The 21,081-nt window shown below is 38.8% G+C and overlaps 1 protein-coding gene across 2 annotated transcripts in view; it reads right to left on the bottom strand.

The window, feature by feature from the left end:
• LOC145996145 (uncharacterized) overlaps window positions 1-21,081 on the bottom strand; it is a 71,476-nt gene that overhangs the window by 25,756 nt on the left and 24,639 nt on the right. The window contains exons 6-7 of one of the 2 annotated variants that reach the window (XM_083132481.1): window positions 18,825-19,085; window positions 5,167-5,341 (exon numbers count right to left, since the gene is read on the bottom strand). In XM_083132481.1, the coding sequence (XP_082988607.1) occupies window positions 5,167-5,341; window positions 18,825-19,085 (436 nt within the window). The remainder of the gene's footprint in view (window positions 1-5,166; window positions 5,342-18,824; window positions 19,086-21,081) is intronic. The other variant, XM_083132482.1, reaches the window with a different exon arrangement.

Below are 21,081 nucleotides of genomic sequence, written 5' to 3'. Positions count from 1 at the left end.
ATTATCATATGACCAATGTAACTTGAGTTGTACCCCCAAAAGGAATGGTCGGCACGCCACTGATTCAATCTTCAAAATGCAGCGGTACCTATAAATGACTTTAGCTCAGAGACTATTTGCCCTGGAGATATGAACGATATACCGTTGTACGCAGAATGAATCACAGATTCAGACGATATATAATTTATGCACATTCGGCGTACATATGGAGGGGGAAAGGGGGGGAAATCCCCTGAAAATGCTTTTTCTTTTAAAAAATGGGGTTTTGCCCCCCACCCCCCCTGAAAAAAAGGATATGAAAAGTTAAAAATGCACATAGAACTTATCGCTGGAATGTAAGAAACAGAAAAATATTTGCATCATTGTTGTATGACCAATGTAACTTGAGTTGTACCCCCAAAAGGAATGGTGGGCACACCACTCATTCAAGCTTCAAAATGCAGCGGTACCTTGAAATTACTATAGCTCAGAAACTAAATGCCCTAGAGATATGAAAGATATACCGTTGTACGCAGAATGAATCACAGATTCAGACGATATATAATTTATGCACATTCGGCGTACATATGGAGGGGGAAAAGGGGGAAATCCCCTCAAAAATACTTTTCTTAAAAAAATTCTATTTTTAGACAATGCAGGGTAACCCCTGTCGCAAATTGTGGACACTTGTGCTAAAAAAAAAGGTTTCCTTCAGCGTGTTTCAAAATTCCATTCTCACAACACAGATTCAACAAGCAGTCTTCCCCCTCCCCCACCCCGCACCCCCTGCATGCACCCTCATGGAAAACTTTCATTTTGACATCGGATACTGATAAACAAGTTTCCTTCGAATGCAGTTAACAGACGGGAGTGAAAAGCATTGCTTTAGAACAACAAAGCCCGTCTTCCTTTATTGGCAAAAATTTGACGTTGAAAAGAGCCGCAAAAGAGAAGTACCTTTTCCCGCCTTTTCCCCTCCATTTTCATGAAGACAAAAAAAAATGCAAAAAACCATTTCTGTTAAATACATGTGTTAGGAACAATATAAAAAAATAAAATCGAAATTCTAGCCAAAAATAGAAAAGTTATAACGTAAAAACTACGACCTTGACACAGCATCTCGATCGAGATGCTTGGGACAGTGAGGGTTACATTTGGGTATCTCGTTCGAGATGCTTGGGCGGCAAAAGGTTAAGCCTTAGCAATGTGTTGCAGTACCGCCTGCGATAAATTTGTGAAGCATGCTCGCCTTCTGCGCAAAGAAATTGGATTACAGCTCTCTGCACTGATCTGGAGGAATCCATAATGCACACGTCCGCGCAAAACCACTCTCGCCAACTGAGGAAACAGCAGGCGAAGTCGTTCGCTACACCTGCAAATTGGGACAAAGGCCACCCCATCTATCGGCAATCATATTTACCTTCTTCAATACAACGCCGCTACAGCAAAGGTCTCCTTTTCATTTGGGCATACCTTATATTACTGATACAAATATTGGCCTGATTTGATATTTACAAAAAAATACACAACTTCAGTTGATTGCCAATACTAGTAATATATCAGAAAGAAATGTCAACAAAAGTTCTAAGTTATAAACAATCTAGTGACAGGAGGTACAAATATGAACACAAACAGAACACCCGGCATATATGAGATCATATGTATAAGTCCTGCACTGTGTCCATGGTCTAAGGTGTCATGCTTTGGGCTCTGGCTACAGGATGCATGCAGGATTGAGTCTCCTGGGGGACGCGTAACAAGTTATCTTGAGATTTCGGCCTGTGTATGGGACCGGTGGCAACCCACCATCGTGAGGAAATTGGGGAGTTACGAATGAGTAGCATAACCCAGTCACGAAAATCTACAATGACGACGGTGTCTGTCATGCTGACCACACGTCACCCAAAACCTGCTTGGATGATCTCCCACTTCGGATGAGTGAGTGAGTAGAAAAAGATCCCGGATGAGTGAGTGAGTAGAACAAGATCCCGGATGAGTGAGTGAGTAGAACAAGATCCCGGATGAGTGAGTGAGTAGAACAAGATAACGGATGAGTGAGTGAGTAGAACAAGATCCTGAATGAGTGAGTGAGTAGAACAAGATCCCGGATGAGTGAGTGAGTAGAACAAGATCCCGGATGAGTGAGTGAGTAGAACAAGATCCCGGATGAGTGAGTGAGTTGAACAAGATCCCAAATGAGTGAGTGAGTAGAACAAGATCCCGGATGAGTGAGTAAGTAGAACAAGATCCCGGATGAGTGAGTGAGTTGAACAAGATCCCGGATGAGTGAGTAAGTTGAACAAGATCCCGGATGAGTGAGTAAGTAGAACAAGATCCCAGATGAGTGAGTGAGAACAAGATCCCGGATGAGTGAGTGAGTAGAACAAGATCCCGGATGAGTGAGTGAGTTGAACAAGATCCCGAATGAGTGAGTGAGTAGAACAAGATCCCGGATGAGTGAGTAAGTAGAACAAGATCCCGGATGAGTGAGTGAGTAGAACAAGATTGTGGATGAGTGAGTGAGTAGAACAAGATTGCAGATGAGTGAGTGAGAAGAACAAGAACCTGGATGAGTGAGTGAGTAGAACAAGATCCCGGATGAGTGAGTGAGTAGAACAAGATCCCGGATGAGTGAGTGAGTTGAACAAGATCCCAAATGAGTGAGTGAGTAGAACAAGATCCCGGATGAGTGAGTAAGTAGAACAAGATCCCGGATGAGTGAGTGAGTTGAACAAGATCCCGGATGAGTGAGTAAGTTGAACAAGATCCCGGATGAGTGAGTAAGTAGAACAAGATCCCAGATGAGTGAGTGAGAACAAGATCCCGGATGAGTGAGTGAGTAGAACAAGATCCCGGATGAGTGAGTGAGTTGAACAAGATCCCGAATGAGTGAGTGAGTAGAACAAGATCCCGGATGAGTGAGTAAGTAGAACAAGATCCCGGATGAGTGAGTGAGTTGAACAAGATCCCGGATGAGTGAGTGAGTAGAACAAGATCCCGGATGAGTGAGTGAGTTGAACAAGATCCCGAATGAGTGAGTGAGTAGAACAAGATCCCGGATAAGTGAGTAAGTAGAACAAGATCCCGGATGAGTGAGTGTGTAGAACAAGATCCCGGATGAGTGAGTGAGTTGAACAAGATCCCGAATGAGTGAGTGAGTAGAACAAGATCCCAGATGAGTGAGTGAGTAGAACAAGATCCCGGATGAGTGAGTGAGTTGAACAAGATCCCGAATGAGTGAGTGAGTAGAACAAGATCCCGGATGAGTGAGTAAGTAGAACAAGATCCCCATTAACCATTCTTTCAGTGTATAATTTTGCATTCAGTTCCTTTTAGCCAGTTTCCCACACAATTATACACATGTTTATGTCCATCTTGCCTCTCCAAAATTTACTTGACGTTAGAACTGCTGTCAATAAAGTAATGAGACTGGAAACACTGCACCCCATCTGGCAAGGGCTCACCTGTCAAGGGAAGGCTAGTCAACATCTCATTGGCTGCTGGTACAAGTTGTATGTCGTTAGTACCAATAGGTTATATTCTCGTGAAGCGGTTGTTTGTCATGTGTCACAGATTGCAAGAGCGCAATTTCATTTTGTATGAAGCTCAGTGAAAATGGCACTTAACCAATTGAAAAATAAAAACAGGAATATGGGGAGCATGTTTTGTCAACGTTACAAGAGTTCAAGTGGCACAAAGTATTTTCAGAGGGCCGTTAATCTGTTAAAGATGAACCCCACACACCACGACCCATGCTACGGGCCATCAAATTTTAACACAGGAATTTCGACATTACCAACACTTCCATGCTTCACCATGGCAATGCCCCTTCTCACACGGCGATCTCTGTGAATGAATTTTTGGCTAAAAAGTGCATTCTGTGGTTCCTTAGTCCCCCTATTTCCCTGGTATGAATCCCCCTGAGGCTTTTTCCTGTACCCAAATTGAGGATCCACCTCAAAGAATGCCATTTTTGGAAGTTGATAACATTGATAAAGCTGTAACCGTTCAACTAAAGGCGATTCCAGTTACCGACTTCCAGTGCTGCTATGAAGAGTGGGAGCAATATCTCCAGTGGTGTGTGCCCTTGCAAGGGAACTATTTTGAAGGAGATAAAGTTGATTTGTACATATTGATTGTACTGAGGCATAGGCGCCGACTCCATGGGGCTTGGGGGGGCTCAAGCCCCCCCAATATTAACTATGTGGGGGCAGAGCCCCAAATAATTTTGCTTAAGAGGATCTAATGCATTATTTTGCTTCTCTTGTAAAGTTTACTCTGAATTGTGCCACATGAACTTAACTTTAAATACACATTTCAAATTTTCTTGACCATCAACTTTGGGGGGGGGCTGAGACCGCTAAACCATCAACTTTGGGGAGGCTATGACCAGAGACAGTATAAGTATTGTTAAAATTTTTACTAAAAAGAGTTTCAAAAGATGATGTGCATGAACTAGAGTAGTGGATGGGACGTTCGGGCTACAAATGGCTCTCACATGACATTCAGAACGAGATCATTGATATATTAGGAAGATCTGTTTTGCGCTCCGTGGTAGCAGATATTAAAAGTCGGGAATATTTTGCTATTATGGTTGACGAAACTTGTGACATGTCCATCCGTGGATTTTTTTCTTCTTCTTCTTGTCAAAAAGAAGAAGAAGAGAAGCAGAAGCGACAGGAAATGTTCGAAATTTCCCGAAGCTCTGAAAATCTCGAATTCTACACGTCATTTTCACTTGAAGTGATTTCTGGATTAAATACTAAGTTCCAGAAATTGACAATGCAGAAAACGTCGAGAAATAACGACATTTTAAAATGAGGATTCGATATGTCCCGACTGCTCGGGATCCCGATAAGTTGGGATCGGGATGAGAAATTTTTTCCCTGATTCCGGTCCCGACTTTTTGGAATCTTGCACACCCCTAGCTTTTACGAGATTCCGAACACTGAGGCCAAAACTTAAAAAAAGGGAGAAAGTGAGTCATTCATTAATTTATTTCAGTGATCAGAGGCCCCCCCCCCCAATAATTTTGAAAAGTTGGCGCCCCTGTACAGAGGTATGTTGAGAGTCATTACTTTATTGACAGACCTTGTGCATAAGTAATTATCTTGAATCAAATAATTTGATAATGACCATTTAAGAACTGCTTCAACAGTTGCAAAAACTATATTCCAACATTTGAACTTGCCTCTTTGCCTGCACTGTAACTCTTTTCTTTCTCCAAGTTCAGCAATGGATCTTGAACAAGCCGGACATGTTCACCTTTCTGATCCGGAGGAGGTATGGGGATAGCATTTGCACTCTTTTCGATCCTGTAGCTCATTTCACTTGTTTTTGGTGTTGAACTGGTGGAGGATGCCTGTAAAAAGAAAACATGCAAAAATGTAAACTTGACTGTTGCTTCAAATCACCATTATAATAGGATTGCTCCATTTCTCTTGTTAGTAAGGATGTAGCAATATGGTGTGCTTACCAGCACCAACAGAATGCCAATGTATAATTTACCAATTCCTATATGTTTCTTGTAGAATATGACACCTCTGTTCATTAATGCAAAATAATCTAACAGAGTTATTTTTAGTGGTTTTTATTTTATTTTATCTGCGACGTTTCGTTCTGTTTCCCAGAACTTTTTCAAGCTACACTAAGAGATATATATAAAATAACTAGGGACAATGAATTTGCACGAAATCGCGAAATGTGAAAAAAAGATGCAATTTTGAACATTCTGCATGTAACTACACCCCAATGATGAAATATGCATGAGTTTTATTCGCGAAGTAATGCGAAATGTGTGCTTTTCCACGAAATGAACGCTTTTTCACAAAATAACCGTGAAATATCATCAAATTAAGTAGAAAACACACAAAAACTGGCAATCAAGGTTTTCCATGCAAACTGTCGATTTGTAACGAAACGTTTGCCTAAAGTTTCCTACCACTTGCAGCTGAAGAACATTTTATATTCGACCACATCGCGAAGATGCTGCAAATTGGGATTTCCCATGCACATAATCTCAAATCAAATACTTCGCTCCCTGTCGAGCTGCATTCCTTTCTTCCCCAGAATGTCTACTCAACTTCCAGTTCCATTGAACTTGCTAGCTGTAGCAGCGATAAGATTGGTCTGTTCCCGCACATCAAGGGAAACAATAGTGTCATTTGTGTTCAGTCATGAATGAATTTTGTTTATCATTTTCAACATGTGTTTGTGTATGTGCAGTAGTGATTATTTTATTTGTTGGACAGCAAGGATATCCTTCAAATACATACAAAGAATAAATCACTTGAGATATGCAATTTAGAAATGAAGTGATTTTGTGTTGATGTTTTCTTTTTGGTTGGACAGCTAAGTACTTGTGTATGTGTACAGTATATAAAAATGAAGTAGTTTATCAATTTATAGCTCTTTTGTATCTTGTTTCCTCTTATAATGAAAAAGTGTGTGCCAATTTTTTTTTCCACCACTGGTATATACCGCTGATCTAACATTTTATTTACCACTCTCCTCAGTTTTTATTTACCATAAATTTGTCTCCCTAACAATAACACAACCTCACATGGCTAGTCTACGGAATGAATAACTGTGTGTCCTTATTTTCTCCTAGGTAAACTGTTTTTTCCTTGCACAAAATTGGAAGATTTCAAGTTGCCAGATGAGTTCAAGGAGAAAGGGAAGGTCAGTGACACCAGAAGGAGGAGGGGAGGGAAGACAAGAGGAGTAGGTTACCGGATGGAGGGGAGGGGGAGAAACAGCCAGCTGTAAGGAACACCTGCAAGGAAAAACCAGTTTACCTAGGAGGAAATAAGGACACAAGTCATTCATTCCTTACAAGTATAGAGTGACTAGGCATATGAAGTTGTGTTATTTTATGTATATCTTAATGTAGCTTTAAAAAGTTCTAGGAAACCAGAACGAAACGTCGCAGATAAACTAAAATAAAAACCACGAAAAATAACTGTTAAGATTATTTTGCATCTATAAAAAAAGTGATATGCGAACCTTTAAGAACACCATAGACTCTGTTCATTAATGGCTGTTACCATGAATTTGATAGATTTATAGGAAAAAACAACAGGCCAAACCAATGCCAATTCAACAAATTGAAAATCCTACTGACAGCAGTCAGCCCACGAGAAGATCCCCAAACGAGAGGTGGCGGTGCAGGGAAAGACCTGTCCATTTGTAACTTTATGGAGTACCAGGAAGTCTTCTACTGCAAAATGGCACATGACTCCCTGGAAAATGAACGTAAACCTGACATTTGACAATTTCAGGGCTTAAATGATGGCATAGTGGTAACATCGTCATCTTTTAAGTCCTGGGTTTGATACCCAGCAGAGGCACATAGTGGTTTGGATCCCACTTTAAACTGTGGGCCCAGTCCCGATCAGCGTATCTGTGCATAAAGTGGACTCTTCAAAAAATCTCAAATAACATATTGCATTCACAGAAATTCACATTAATTGTCAGAAGAGAATTGCGGGAACAGGATAATTTAAAACCGAAGGAGCTTTTTTTGAGAAGGTATCGCTATTATAGGGTAAATATCAGTGGCGTAGCATTATAGTACGCCCGTACGCCCGGCGTTCCCAGATTTAAAATTTCAAAAATGCTTAAATGCTGTGATTATAAAGTAAAACGTGACTAATTTCATATATGTTTGACCTTCATGGCATTATAATGGCTATTTTTCGCGATCCGCTTGCAACGCTCCACTCTCAACACTCGTTCTAGCATCTCTTTTCAATGCCTTTCACGGCCAGATGCCGAGCAGGTTCGGCGTACAGGACTCCTATATTCCTTGCTGCCTTTATGGAGGGAAAGCTTCCATTTCTACAGCATGTGCGTAAATGGGCTCTCTTACGCCGGCGTACGAGAGGTCTACCGTGATTGGTTCATGTGACCCTTCCTGGCTTCTGAAGCAGACGATAGCGGCAGAATTCCTACCCGGTTCTTCGCTCTTCGCGCTCATGCAACTCGTGCTGTGTGATGCTACAATACGCAATATTGACTGACGTAACTTTACCAATCTCAAATATACTGCTTCTTAATGGCCACTGCATTGTATAATTTATCGCACGAACAGCGATGTGTATTAGAAACTAAAAGATCAACACAGTTTTTGTCAAATAAGTTGGTGAAGTCCTCGTGATAGAAATTCAGCCTGTGGCTGCTCTACCACTTAACCCGCAAAACTATTATTTTTTTATTGTATTTTTTCGTTATTATCTAACTACTTAATATTGTGTGAATGGAAATGTTTAGAATTCATTTGAAAACTCTTATCATCGAATGGTCTCTGGAGAAAATTATTTTAAAATGTTTATCAGCATTCTCAAGATGTAATAAACAGTGGTCTGAATTACTAATCGGCACTGTTACGTCAGTAGAGTGTACGATATTTGGATCATCCACTCTGCTTTGCACAGTGCGCCAAGACGACAGAGGTCCCTGGTTCGAATCCCGGCGTGAGCACGGGTGTTCTTTGTCAGTGTCCCTTCATCAATATCATCACTCATATTCATATTCGCAATTAACCAAAAGTGGTAGAAAAGCGAAGTAAAATAAACCAAATCAATCAGTAGTTGGATCGCCCACAACAATGACATCTACTGCTGTGCAGAGGCGCTTGTGATTCAGGTAGGTTTTTAATGACTTGCGTCATGGAGAAAGATATAAAAAAAGGTATAGAACACCAGAGTTCAAAACATCTGTGGCATAGTGAGGCATCTAATTTTATAGCTAAAACATGCAATGATGATGTTTTATTGAAAACCCAGCTTACTTCAGGCAAATAATACTCGTGGCGACTAATCCCATAAGTAAATTATTAAGCAAGAAAGGGCCGACTCTTCCTTCGGACTTGGCGTTCCCACCCGAAATGTCCATGCTACGCCACTGGTAAATATGACTCATTATATGTGCACTTTCTGAATGTTCTTTACTATAATATTATCATATTAGCCGATAGCAAGGTGTATAGGTGTAGATTGTGTTTTATTGCGATTTACACCTCACACCTTCAATATACACTCCCATACATTTTATAAACTTGTACCTAGGTTCAAAAACATGCAGTATCTGAAGTTCTATGGATATAACTATTGACATTAGGCAGCTATTTCTTCAAATCATAACATAGCGTCCATTTCCCTTTTGATATATGCAGGTTTATTCATATCATCTTATTTACATAAGTTAAAGCTTATTCACAAAATCCCCATCTCGGTGTACCCTGTGTCCTGAAGAGTGTGTGTAGACTTGTGTAGCCACTGGCTTCAGGAGTAAAAAAAAAAAAAAATGAAAAAAATAAACCTTCAGTACCAAAAAAGGTGGCCGAAGGTATGTGCGCGTGTATACCTGATTTCCCACATGAAATGAACTAGTGAATAATGTGAAGACAACAAGTGTGTGTATTACAGAGAGAAAGAAGAGTCCCCGCTGGTTCATAGTATCAAGCAAGTTCTCCCATTCATCTTATAGAGAAAGACACCTCTTCACCTCGCTGTACTATGCCAAATATCTGAGAGCCACTGCTCCGTTTCCTTCCTATTTAGAGGTCCCGCTAATGACCTAAGCCGTTACTGGAAATTTTCTGCTGCTCAGCTGTCCAGCGACACGCCTGCCTACCCCAACGGCCAAGAATTCAAACATACAGGAATACATAGATATTCACAAATGTTGCATTCTCGGTAATATAAATGCCACTAACATCAGCAAAACACAAAAAACTAAAACCTGCCCAGTCTAATTAAATTAATTAATAAACAAATAAAAGCATCGTTACAAAGGCCTACTAAATAAGCAGTCCCACTCATGTATTAACTTCTTTAAACAATGCACATATAAAACATACAAAGCTAATTTCCTTCTAGTCCTTTTGCTTATGAAAACACAAATATAACAGGGTGATCATTAAGTATTGCACAACAATTTCTTCCCACCATGTTATTGTGGCTGGGACGTTCAATTTTACAGACGTATAGTTTGAAGTTCGGGCTAGAATAATTCTTGCGGCAGAAGCGTGAACTACTTAGCAAAGATTGCAAAGATGAACATGTTATCTTCGTCAACGCATGAAGAGCAAAGAGCTGTAGTTCATCTTTTGTGGGCGAAAGGACAAAACCCTAGTGACATTCACAGGGAAATGTTGGGTGTGTATCGGGAACACTGTTTGGACCGTAGCAACATCTCCAGGAGGTGAGCATTCTTTCAAGGAGACCGTGTGAACCTTGTTTACTTGTCACGTTCCTGGCGACAAGTAACAGATGCAACAGAACGGAATGTTACAGAAATTGAGCTGTCCTTCCCAATGACCGGCGGATCCATCTGAGAACCTTGTCGGAGCGGTTCAACATTTCTTAGGGTACGGTAAGTGGTATTCCTAGGTGGCCAACACTTTAATTCCGATGAAGAAGTGCAGTGGCTGTATTCCCAAATGACGGAGTTCTATGAACAGGGTATATTGAAACTAATGCCACTATGGGAAAAATGTGTTGAAAGAAGTGGCTCCTAACAGTGGCGAAGCGTGAAATTTTTACGTAGTCATCGCAATATTTTCCAAATGTCAGGTTCGATCTATCAACGGGGGGCGGCACAATACTTCTCTGTGATAAACGCCAAGGTCATTGCCAATTCAATGTAAAGCTCATACCACAGACCTTACGACTACAAGAGACGCATAATTCTATCCCAAACGACGAGAATTATTAAATATGATGGAAACTGAAATGCAAACACCTCAATTGTCACGTTTAAAGGTAAAAAGAACCTTTATGGTTTGCCGCCAATTGTTGTTTTGATAATGAAAAGCAGATTCATATCGTTCAATGTGTGCTTTTCCTCTTAACAAGTGGAAATAGCAGACATTCGAGTGGTGTGCCCAGTATTTTTGAAAAAGGAAGGGGGGGGGGGTCAAGTGTACTTTTTAGTAGTCATTCATGAAGTCCTCATTTTGCCATCTTTCCCTGCCTTTTCCTTCTTCTTTATTTTTCAAAGAATATTGAGCCTAATCAGAATTATGATCCTCACCACCCCTCCTTGAGCACGCTACTGGACACTCGGAAGAATCTTGATGACTCCAGACAAACCCTGCCGTGGTTGTAAACATGGGGATGGGGGCTGAAAAAAGGGCCTGTTATGACCCAGACCTTCAACAGTGGGGGAAAGTACAGGTCGTTGGACCTGTTTGCCTGTTCGGAAGCATTCGGCTGTTCTCTGCACCGGCAGAGACCAGAGAGATTCGCACCATTCTGCGATGAGCTGGGCCGACGAACATCATTGCCTTCAATAGGAAACTTGGCGGGAGGGTTCGGCGCGAGGGGTAATACTGGGGCCTCATTTCGATGCGCTAAGATTAGCGAATCATTTGCATATTTCGAGCTGTTTCATGCTGTCGTTTGGCTTATTTCGCACAAATATGTGAGTATACTGACTTATTATTTTACTGCTTCTCTATAAAATATATAAAATTCAATATTTTTATTCTTTTGCATCTCCCGATGGCTCCTACGTCGAAAAGTAGCTAAAAGACGTGATTTCATTGTGTATAATTTATGTTGTTTTATCTATTAAAATTCTTTTTTAAAAAAATTGTTGTGTGATACTTAATGATCCACCCTCGTACATTATTATTATTTTTTTAAATCAAGTTCAGTTCTGTCTCTACATTAAATTGATAAAGCAAGGAAGTTGTTAAATATCATAAAAGAAAAGAAGAAAAAACACAGATTGTACTGGGATTGACTGATTTGGTTTCTTTTAATTTGCTTTTCTGTTAATCACAAAGATGAGGATGAATGATGATATGATGAAAGGACACTAACAAAGGACACCCATTCCCAGGCTGGGATTCAAACTCAGGACCCCTGGAGAAGTAGTACGATATGCTAACCATTCTGCCATGGGAGGCTGGCCGATTATACTGGGGAAACAGTATTAATAATAACTAGAAAACAGTTGCTTGTATTATAAATAACTATTTTCCTAACATATCACAAGAAAAAAGAAAAAAATCCCACACATTTGCATAATCTTTCATAGGAATACGATTTAGGCTATTTCTAAGATTAATATCAGCAAATTTATTGATTAATAATCTGATACTGAGTAGAACCTTTTCACTGACATTACTTTTAATGACTTTCTCAAACAATTATACTTTAGCATATGCAACATGTTTTTTTAATATATTGTGCTGGGTTTTTGCATATTATACCATGCACGTTTGAATTTCAACAATATCAGTGTTTGCAAATTGATCCACATAACACCACCTCTCGAAATAGGATATGCTGTCTCCAACAACAATGGAAGTCATCATTTCCTGTGCTTTCCTGTTCATCTTAATAATATGTCTTAGTCTTACCTTACTTATTCTGAAGATGTGAAGATGTCGTCAAGAAATGTTGAAAGTTTGTTCCAATGTTGCAATATGTTGTGTGTTAAGAGTGTGTTACCAATAAGCGGAAAAAGATTTCTGGTGAATTCCTATAGTCAGAATACAAGTAAAATTCACAATCCATGCACAACCAATATAATTGTTCAAAACTACATATATAAATACTTAGCGTGTCTCAGAAAAGTAACAAGACTAATTTTTGTTATTGTGTATTGAATTAATTTCCACAACCAATAGTGTCCCATTTCATAGATCAAGCAGATAAAAATATACTTGCATCAGTTAGTGTTCTACTCTTAATAATAGGATTGTAAGTTGACTTCCATAAGGCTTTTGAAGAGGTTTCACACTAAAGCCACAAGTGACATGCAGATTTGTTCACACGAGACACAACAAACTGTACGCATCGATATACTCCACCCAGTCTTTGAAAAAGCATTCACTGCACATGCACAACCAAGAGACTGAGATGACGTGATGCACACTGTTGAAAAATGTTGTGTCACTCTGGTGCAAAAGATTACAGTTAATGCTTGAGATTTGAATACAAGTGACATCCCTTGCAATTGATATTCAAATGTGGGAACAAAAGTGGGAATGTAGCATGATGGGAGAACATTTGTCTCAATTTCAAGTATTGCCATTGTTGCCAATTAACCTTCTGATTGTAACTAACAATTTTCAGAATAATATTTGTATAAATACTTCCCTCGTTTAAGTATCTTCATTATTATACATACTTGGGATATTACCATACTACTCCCTTGACACATGGAGAACCAAGTTGAACAACTTTTCTTAATAACCTTTTACTTACTGAGGTCTCTATCAAGGTTACAAACAGTAGAAGAAAAAAAGGACGTTGCATTTTTAAAAGCCCTGTATATCTGTAACTGTGTGAAACAGAATCATGTTTGCCACAAATTTTTTTTTCGAGGAGGATGGAGGGATGGCACAAAATGACGACCACCCTCTAGAATATGAATACCTCTGTTCTGAACAACGAGCAATACGGTTTCATATTTAACTGTTAAAAACTGATGTTAGCATGTGAAGATAAGATAAAATAATGAATAACTTTCAAATACACCTCACTTCTATGTGAAAAAATGAAAAAAACTTGATGAAAAAGTAATATAATACCAGGTGTGCCGGTTAATAATTCTTAATTGATCCAAAAGAAAACAAGTGTATCTGAGGAGAAAGATAACAAATGCTTTATTCAAAGTATGCGCCATCGCTAGCTATACATTTTGCCCATCTGTCCGTGAAATTGTGGATGCCCTACCAGAAAAATTGTTCACATTTTGAGGTGATCCAGTCAGCAAGCCATTGTTCGACATCTTCGTAATTGTTGAAGTGTTGCTGGGAAAGTGAGTGAGACATCGATGAAAACAAGTGGTAGTCCGAAGGGGCTAAGTCAGGTGCGTATGGTGGGTGGGGTAAGAATTCCCAGCCAAGTGCAGAAATGGTGTCTCTGATGCCTTTCGGTGTGTGTGATGAGGCGTTGTCGTGCTGCAAAATCACTTTTCTGTGTTTTGTCGACCAATCTGGATCTTTCCCATGGCCATGATCTTTTGATTGGACAAGAAAAGCAGGACGTGCCACACATGCTCCTTATTGGGTTTGAAGGTCAACATGTTTACCTCACAAACCCAATATCACGATCACTCGCACTCGGTTGCACATCCACGGCATTTTGACACATATTGTCCTGGCAACACATGGACGTAACAGTTGAGACTGTGCACCAACCCTTGCTTCCAGCGCAATCCAGCGACAAAATTAAGAATTATTAACCGGCACACCGGCACACACGTGTGAGTGTGTGTGTGTGTGTGGGGGGGGGGGGGGTTGTGCATTTAACTAATGTCATCTACTTTATTTTTTATGCAAATTAGCACTAATTATATAATATGGCTGATTGTTTCAGCAGGTGAAAAGTAAAAATTACTTCACAGATGAGTCAGTAACATCGTGAATTTCCAATTATTGTGTATGGTATTCACTATGTTAGTTTATTTTTACATTCTCATGAATTATATCTCCTTGTGTTTGGAATGCGAGATTTCATTTTTTCTTGTTCTTTGAATATTAGCAATGAAAGGTTTCTTATCATGGATGTCTGGAGGATTTTTTTCAGGGAGGGGCAAGGTAATTTTTTTTCCAGTGGGGGTCAAACAAGGCTAACCCCCCCCCCCTCCCATAACCACGTTGCCCCAAAACAAAACTTCTTCAGATTGAAGTTATCAGGTTCCTGCACTGTTCTTCCAATAATTAAGAAAATTATATACTCAAATGAAATATACGTTTGTAATATATAAGGTAATGGTAGCATCTATTCCGAATGCCCATGTTTCTTATGGAATCTTAAGTGGACTACTTTTCTTTACTCTATTCATATAATTCATCCCGTTTCTTCATGTGAACTATTTTATATTCCTTGTCAATAGATCAGTTGGTCAGAATTGAACCTTAACCTTTGATTACTAATACTGCATAAAAACCTGTAGAATAATATTAAAAAAAGTTCACCTGAATCCAAATATTTGTGAAATCTTTCTGGTTATTTTACATGGTGTCCACATAGGAATGTCCTATTTTGAATTTTTTATAATTAACATGATACCATTTTGTTGCATATGCCAGGTGACTGATGGTGGCATAACTGTGAAAATTTGAATGTTGCAAGAGAGGAAGGTGATGTTGCTATTTTTTTTGTATTCCATGTGGTGAAATCTTCGAAGTAATAATTTGTCTTTAAATCTCAAGCAACCAATGGTGTTGGGGTATGCCAGGGACATGGTGTATTCAACCAAAGTGACACTACGGAATAGTTTTGTGAAAGGATTACAGTTGCTATTGGGACAGTCACACCACACATGCTACAGGCAGCCTTGCTGGAAATCGAGTATCGACAGGATTTCCTCAGTTCGACTCGTGGAGCACATGTAGAAATGTACTACAAATTTACTACATGTACTAATAACACTTTGCTCACAGAAAATTTAAGACTATGTATGTTCTTTGATGTATAATTCATTTGGATACATCAAATACATGTGGAGTTACAGACAGTTGCTATTAGGGAGTTTCAATTCAGACACCCTATATATTAAAAACTAATGTAAAAAATATACTTTTTTGTTTGTTTCACATTTCGACTTCCTCTCAGTGTACCTTTTCAACCTTCCCCTCCTGGTCCACATTTTAACTTGATGATGTATGAATGTCATGCGAAACATTTTTTTTTTAGTGTGTGATGTGGTCACATAGTGTTTGTGTTTATCTTGTTGACTTTTAGACATTTTTAAGGCAAGATATATGCTTTCTGCATGTGATGTGATAATCATCTTAACTCTACACAAATAAAAAAGTACATTTTTTACATTAGTATTTAATATCAAATTGATCTGAAGATGAGAGAAGATGTTAGAAGAAGAAAACTGATGCAATCAGATGTGCTGAATCAAGGTTCCATTGTACTATTGTTATGTTGTGAGGAAGTTGTAACAGATTCCAATTGAGGAATATAAAACCAACAATGGATATTATACGAGGGGCGTTCATAAAGTAATATTTTTTTGCTTTTTAGTTGCAAGCTTGTTTCAAGAATTTGTAATGTGGGGAAGCCTTTGGCCCTTAAGATATTGGATTGGTACACATTCCACACGTAGTAGTTCTGCGGAACATCGCTAGAGGGCCAGAAAACCAAGATGGCACAGCCCGTGGTGTACAGAGGGAATGTTCCATCATATGACACAGTGGAAAGGTGCGAGAAGGTTTCAGTGAGGTACAACAAGACTGCAAGATGGCAGCCTTCTCTCTCGGAGGTAGCCGGAATTGTGAAGAAAGTGGAGTCTCTCGTGTTCACAGGCCGTTGTATTACCATTGCAGTCATCGTAAGGGAGGTGAAAATTAGCTAGGGGTCAGTATTTAACATAATACGTAACATGATGCTGACGAATGGAGTGCAGCTTCTCCACGACAACACTGCCACCCATTCTGCTCAGGAGACAGTAACTCATGTAGCCACTTTGGGCTTCAAAATTCTCCCTCACCCTCCATATTTCCTGGACCTTGCACCCAATGACTTCTTACTTTTTCCAGAAATAAAGAAGTCCTCGTGTGGGAGGCATTTCAATGATGATGATGAAGTCATTTCTGTGGTCATTTCCTGCACAGCTAGACACAGGACATCTACAACAACGGCATCTGCAAGTTGGTACATCAATGGGAGAAGTGTGTCACTCTGGGTGGAGTTTATGTGAAGAAAGACTGATTCATTCACAAAAACTCGTGTGCATTACAGTATTCTTACTTGGCAATAATTATTACTTTACGAATGTCCCTCGTACGATGATGCATATCACTCAACCAGCACCCACCCACAAGGTTGATTGCGATTAGCCAAACGTGGCAGAAAACAGATGTAAGATGAACCAAATTAACAAATACACAAGATTGCCACATTATGGTTTAGATTTGTTTATAGTGCAAGGCAGAGTTGCAGAGTAATCTAGTGAAGAATACACATGGAAGATATGTGCTACTTTTTTCATTATTTGCATTAGTATTGCATGAACAAAAGTGTATCGATAACTGTAACAGTGAAAAAAATTAATTTCATGAAATAAGAATCATTATGCAACCCACTAACGAAACAAGGTAGAGACTTACTTGGCTGCGGACCCTCCCAAAATTGTACCCAAAAATTACACTGGAACACCAATACTAATTAATATTTTGAACAACTTTTAATTGTTGCAATTTTCAAGCATTAGTAACGGCATAAGTTTCAAGTAGTAATGGTTCATCCCTATTTTTCACGCATTGTTAAATAATGCAGATGTAACATTTTGCCTGAATTGTATCATTTGTTGTGAACTCAAGCCCATTTTGCACATATTCTGTGATGAAGACTCGTAAATTTTCTACTATGGGTTTAAGGAGTTTAATGTTTGATAACATTGTTGTAAAAATTAGTATTTTATAAATACATTCGATATTCATGGTGAGAGAAACATTGCAAGTTATTTCAGTATCATTATTTGCCAACACACGTTATGAAAGGATGAGTTCCACCCAACAACAGAAAAATAAAATTCTGGCTTCATTTTATTTTCGTTACCTTGCAACATTCAGAACTCTTATTAATAACAAAGCTTCATTTCTTACAAAATAGTATTTTTACTTTTTTCACACATCACTAACACCATGGCTCACACGCAAACATAATATTACCTATTGATGTTGGAAAATAAAATAAAAAAAAACAGCACAACAATAATAAAACACCATTACGCAGGTTACTCAAATGACACTGTCAAGGAAGAAATGGAGAAGAGTAAATAGTATATGTGCTTAATTGCTGGTAGTCAATGGTAAATGAGATGCATGAATTCATATTACTCATCAATTTTACAATTATGTTTCTTTCTAGCATGCCCCACCGAGGAAGTGTTCATCATCCAAATAAAACGAATGTTGTGTTTCAATAATGTGTTTTGAGAACCTTGTAAGTTTACAAATTAGGGATGGAACAGATTATTTAGAACTCTAGCCGTTTTGGTTGACATAGGCATAACAGTGTATATGTAAAATTAGCAACAATTTGGTTGTTTCAAGACATCATATGCTCTCCAGAATTACAATTGAATCAATGTGTTGGCAATGTCCATGACTCAATACAAAGAATTTATATAATGTAATCAATATGTACTTTCAGGTTAAAATACTCAGCACACAAAGATAAAAACACATAAAAAATACATAGTTCTTTACATATACACTTGAAGACTTTTATTTCCGCAAAATTAAATACATATTAACCTTAAGTTGCCATTATTGGGATATGTAAAAAAGAAGTAAAAAATATATAATACTTGATATCTTGTACCAGATCTAGAATACTTCCAACCCTAGAATATATCACTGAAAATCACTATATGCATCTAGGAGCATAATCCAATAGAATACCTAGAAATACCACAACGAAAATCTATAACAATAGATAAAATATATAATACATAAGCTAATATCATAGCCATGCTTGTTAGCATTATATACCAGGCATAACCCATGCTTTCCACAACCACTACACTACAATAATTAAGGTACACCTTTACGAGCATGCGTGAGTACATGCATATGCAACATAGTAATGAGAATGATCACTCAGTGTTGAGATTTCACGGGACTTTTCTTACAGTATCCCATCCGGGAGATGTGACAGTGTGTTGTTTCGTGTACTAATGTAGGATGCAATATTGTTGTTAACAACTGATGCTGCTAAATTTTTATGTTCTTCTCTGTTGTCGTGTATGGCTGCTTGAGGTACGAGGCTATCGTGTACGGAGGAGGTTCGATTACGACTGGTGGATTCCGTAACAGGCTTAACTGCAATTCCGTCCACATGCGTGCTAGATTTGCTACTTACTGCAATTGGTCGAGCGCCTACTGCATGCGGAATCGTTTCGTTAATAGTCTTTTGAATGCTATCTACATAAGGCTGATTGATACTGTCGGCTTGTACCTTGGACAGGTTTTCAGGCTGTTGCAGCACGTTCTGTTGATTCTGCTGGTCTTGACTCGGCAGACGAGAGCTCTGTTTTGAGGCTTCGCTCTCTTTATTGTTGGTCTGCTCGGGTATAACAATCTGAACTGGTCTCTCGGACTGACAAGCATGCTTGAGCATTCTCTGAAACAACACAATAAAATTAATAAACATGTTAATAGTAGCATGCTGACACGATACAACTATGAACCAATACCCATACTTATCCTGATACTGATACTTGAAAATTGTAACAAAAATTGTACAAACTATTGAATAATATTAGGGAGGGGACAAATTAACCAGTACTCTATTGGTATCGGATAATACATAAAACCTCGTTAATCTGGATTAATGGAGGGGATAAGTTGACCGGTTTAACGAAAGTCCGGATTAACTGAAATAACCTTAAAAAAACAGTAGAAAGTGCATTAAAACTTCGTTTATAGCAACAAAACACGTTTATTATGGTGTATTTAAAGGGCATAGGGTCAGGCCACGGAGGATACTGAACTGATATAACTTTGAATAAATACATTATACAGTACAAAGTCTGCGGGAAACAGTGGTTGGCTGCCTTTTCTTCGGAAGTTCTCTTGTTGACTTGTAGCCACATTTCAAACCTTGCAGTCTGCTATCTTTTTTTCTTCTGTCTATTGCCTGTCCGGATTAAGCGAAGTCCGGCTTATCGGGGTTCGGATTAATGAGGTTTTACTGTATAGGCATATTTGTGAATCAGTTTATCAGAAAAAATTATCAATTATTTTACCAATCCAATACATCTAGAAAAATCTTATAATGTAGGGTACAATTTTGCCATTTTGTCAAAATTTATATGGATAATCCCATGCCATATATTTTTCAAAAGTAACTGTCAAAATATGCTACTTCTTTTGTACTGCAGTCACCTTGAAACATATTTATTAAGGAGGTCAATGAATCATTCAGACTCTTCAAATACCATTTGGAATTATAAATTGAATCAGTAGAATATTGATAAAATTTGTATCGGTGCTTCATGGGTATAAGTCAAAATTTCATATGAAGCCATCCCTGTAGTCTTGTCCTATCTCCTGACTGCCAGTCTCCCTCCCACAATCCTGCCTAGAGGTGTGGAGATCTTCAACCAGTAATGGGGTGACGTGGATTCAGCCCCAACCGTTATACAAGATATCCGTGACCTGGTTATGGTACTCATTCGTATCTCTCCAATTTCCTCACGATGGTGGGTTACCACCAGTTCTATACACAGGCCGAGAATTCAGAGACTGAACCCAGGCGGACTCGAATCCATGCTGTCCCGCTGCCAGAGTCCAAAGCAAAGTGCCTTAGACCACACTGCCATGGAGGAGGATGCTATAACTTTGAATAGATACCCTTAAGCAAAGCAAATTATATTTTCAAACATAAGCTCAGAAGCTGGTAATCATTGCTAAACTGAAGACTTAAATTTCTGTAATTCTGAAAACTATAAATAACTCAAATTTCTGTTTCCTTTTGACTACAATCCTTTTCAACCATGCATGAATTTGAATGCAACAAAAGTTTACATAATTGGGAAATGAGAGACATGGTTAAATACCGAGAAAATAGTACTCACAGGGCCAATAGAAACATGCCAAGCAACAGTGCAATAAGTTCCAAGGATGGTGGCAGTGGCAAACTAAAATTAATAGAAGTTTTTCGCGGAAAAAGTGAGTACTATTTTCTCGGTATTTAACAAAAGTTTCTTTCTATATTTTATGCTAAACTGCAATGCTTGGGTGGGTTGTGCTCTTCATTGCTGTGAAATTCTTGACTGGATTTTCTGAAAGGAAACAAAAAGTGTAAATTGGGTGTCACTAGCCATTCCACTGTTTGTGTTCCTCGTTGCTTTTGTTTTTAAACCAGAATAGGCGATTCCTTGTACTGAAAATATCAGGAATGAGATATGATTGTAAGTTGCCCTCAATGTGTTTATTTACCGACAGGGTTGTATGTAAATATCCAGTTTAACAACCGTGTAGGTTAGGCTTTTTTTATGATCCAAGTGTATGTACAGATCCTTGAGTGGTACATCATGGCTGACTGCTGGATGTAGCGACAGTGTTTTAGAATGTTTTCTTTAGAAGCAATGGTTAAAGCTTGTCTTTTTAAAAAA

Source organism: Lepisma saccharinum, chromosome 12, assembly GCF_977018435.1.
Source record: "Lepisma saccharinum chromosome 12, izLepSacc3.1, whole genome shotgun sequence".
In the NCBI taxonomy this organism is placed as follows: Eukaryota; Metazoa; Arthropoda; class Insecta; order Zygentoma; family Lepismatidae; genus Lepisma; species Lepisma saccharinum.
The sequence above is the reverse complement of the archived record's forward strand: the minus strand, read 5'-3'. Positions and strand labels throughout refer to the sequence as shown.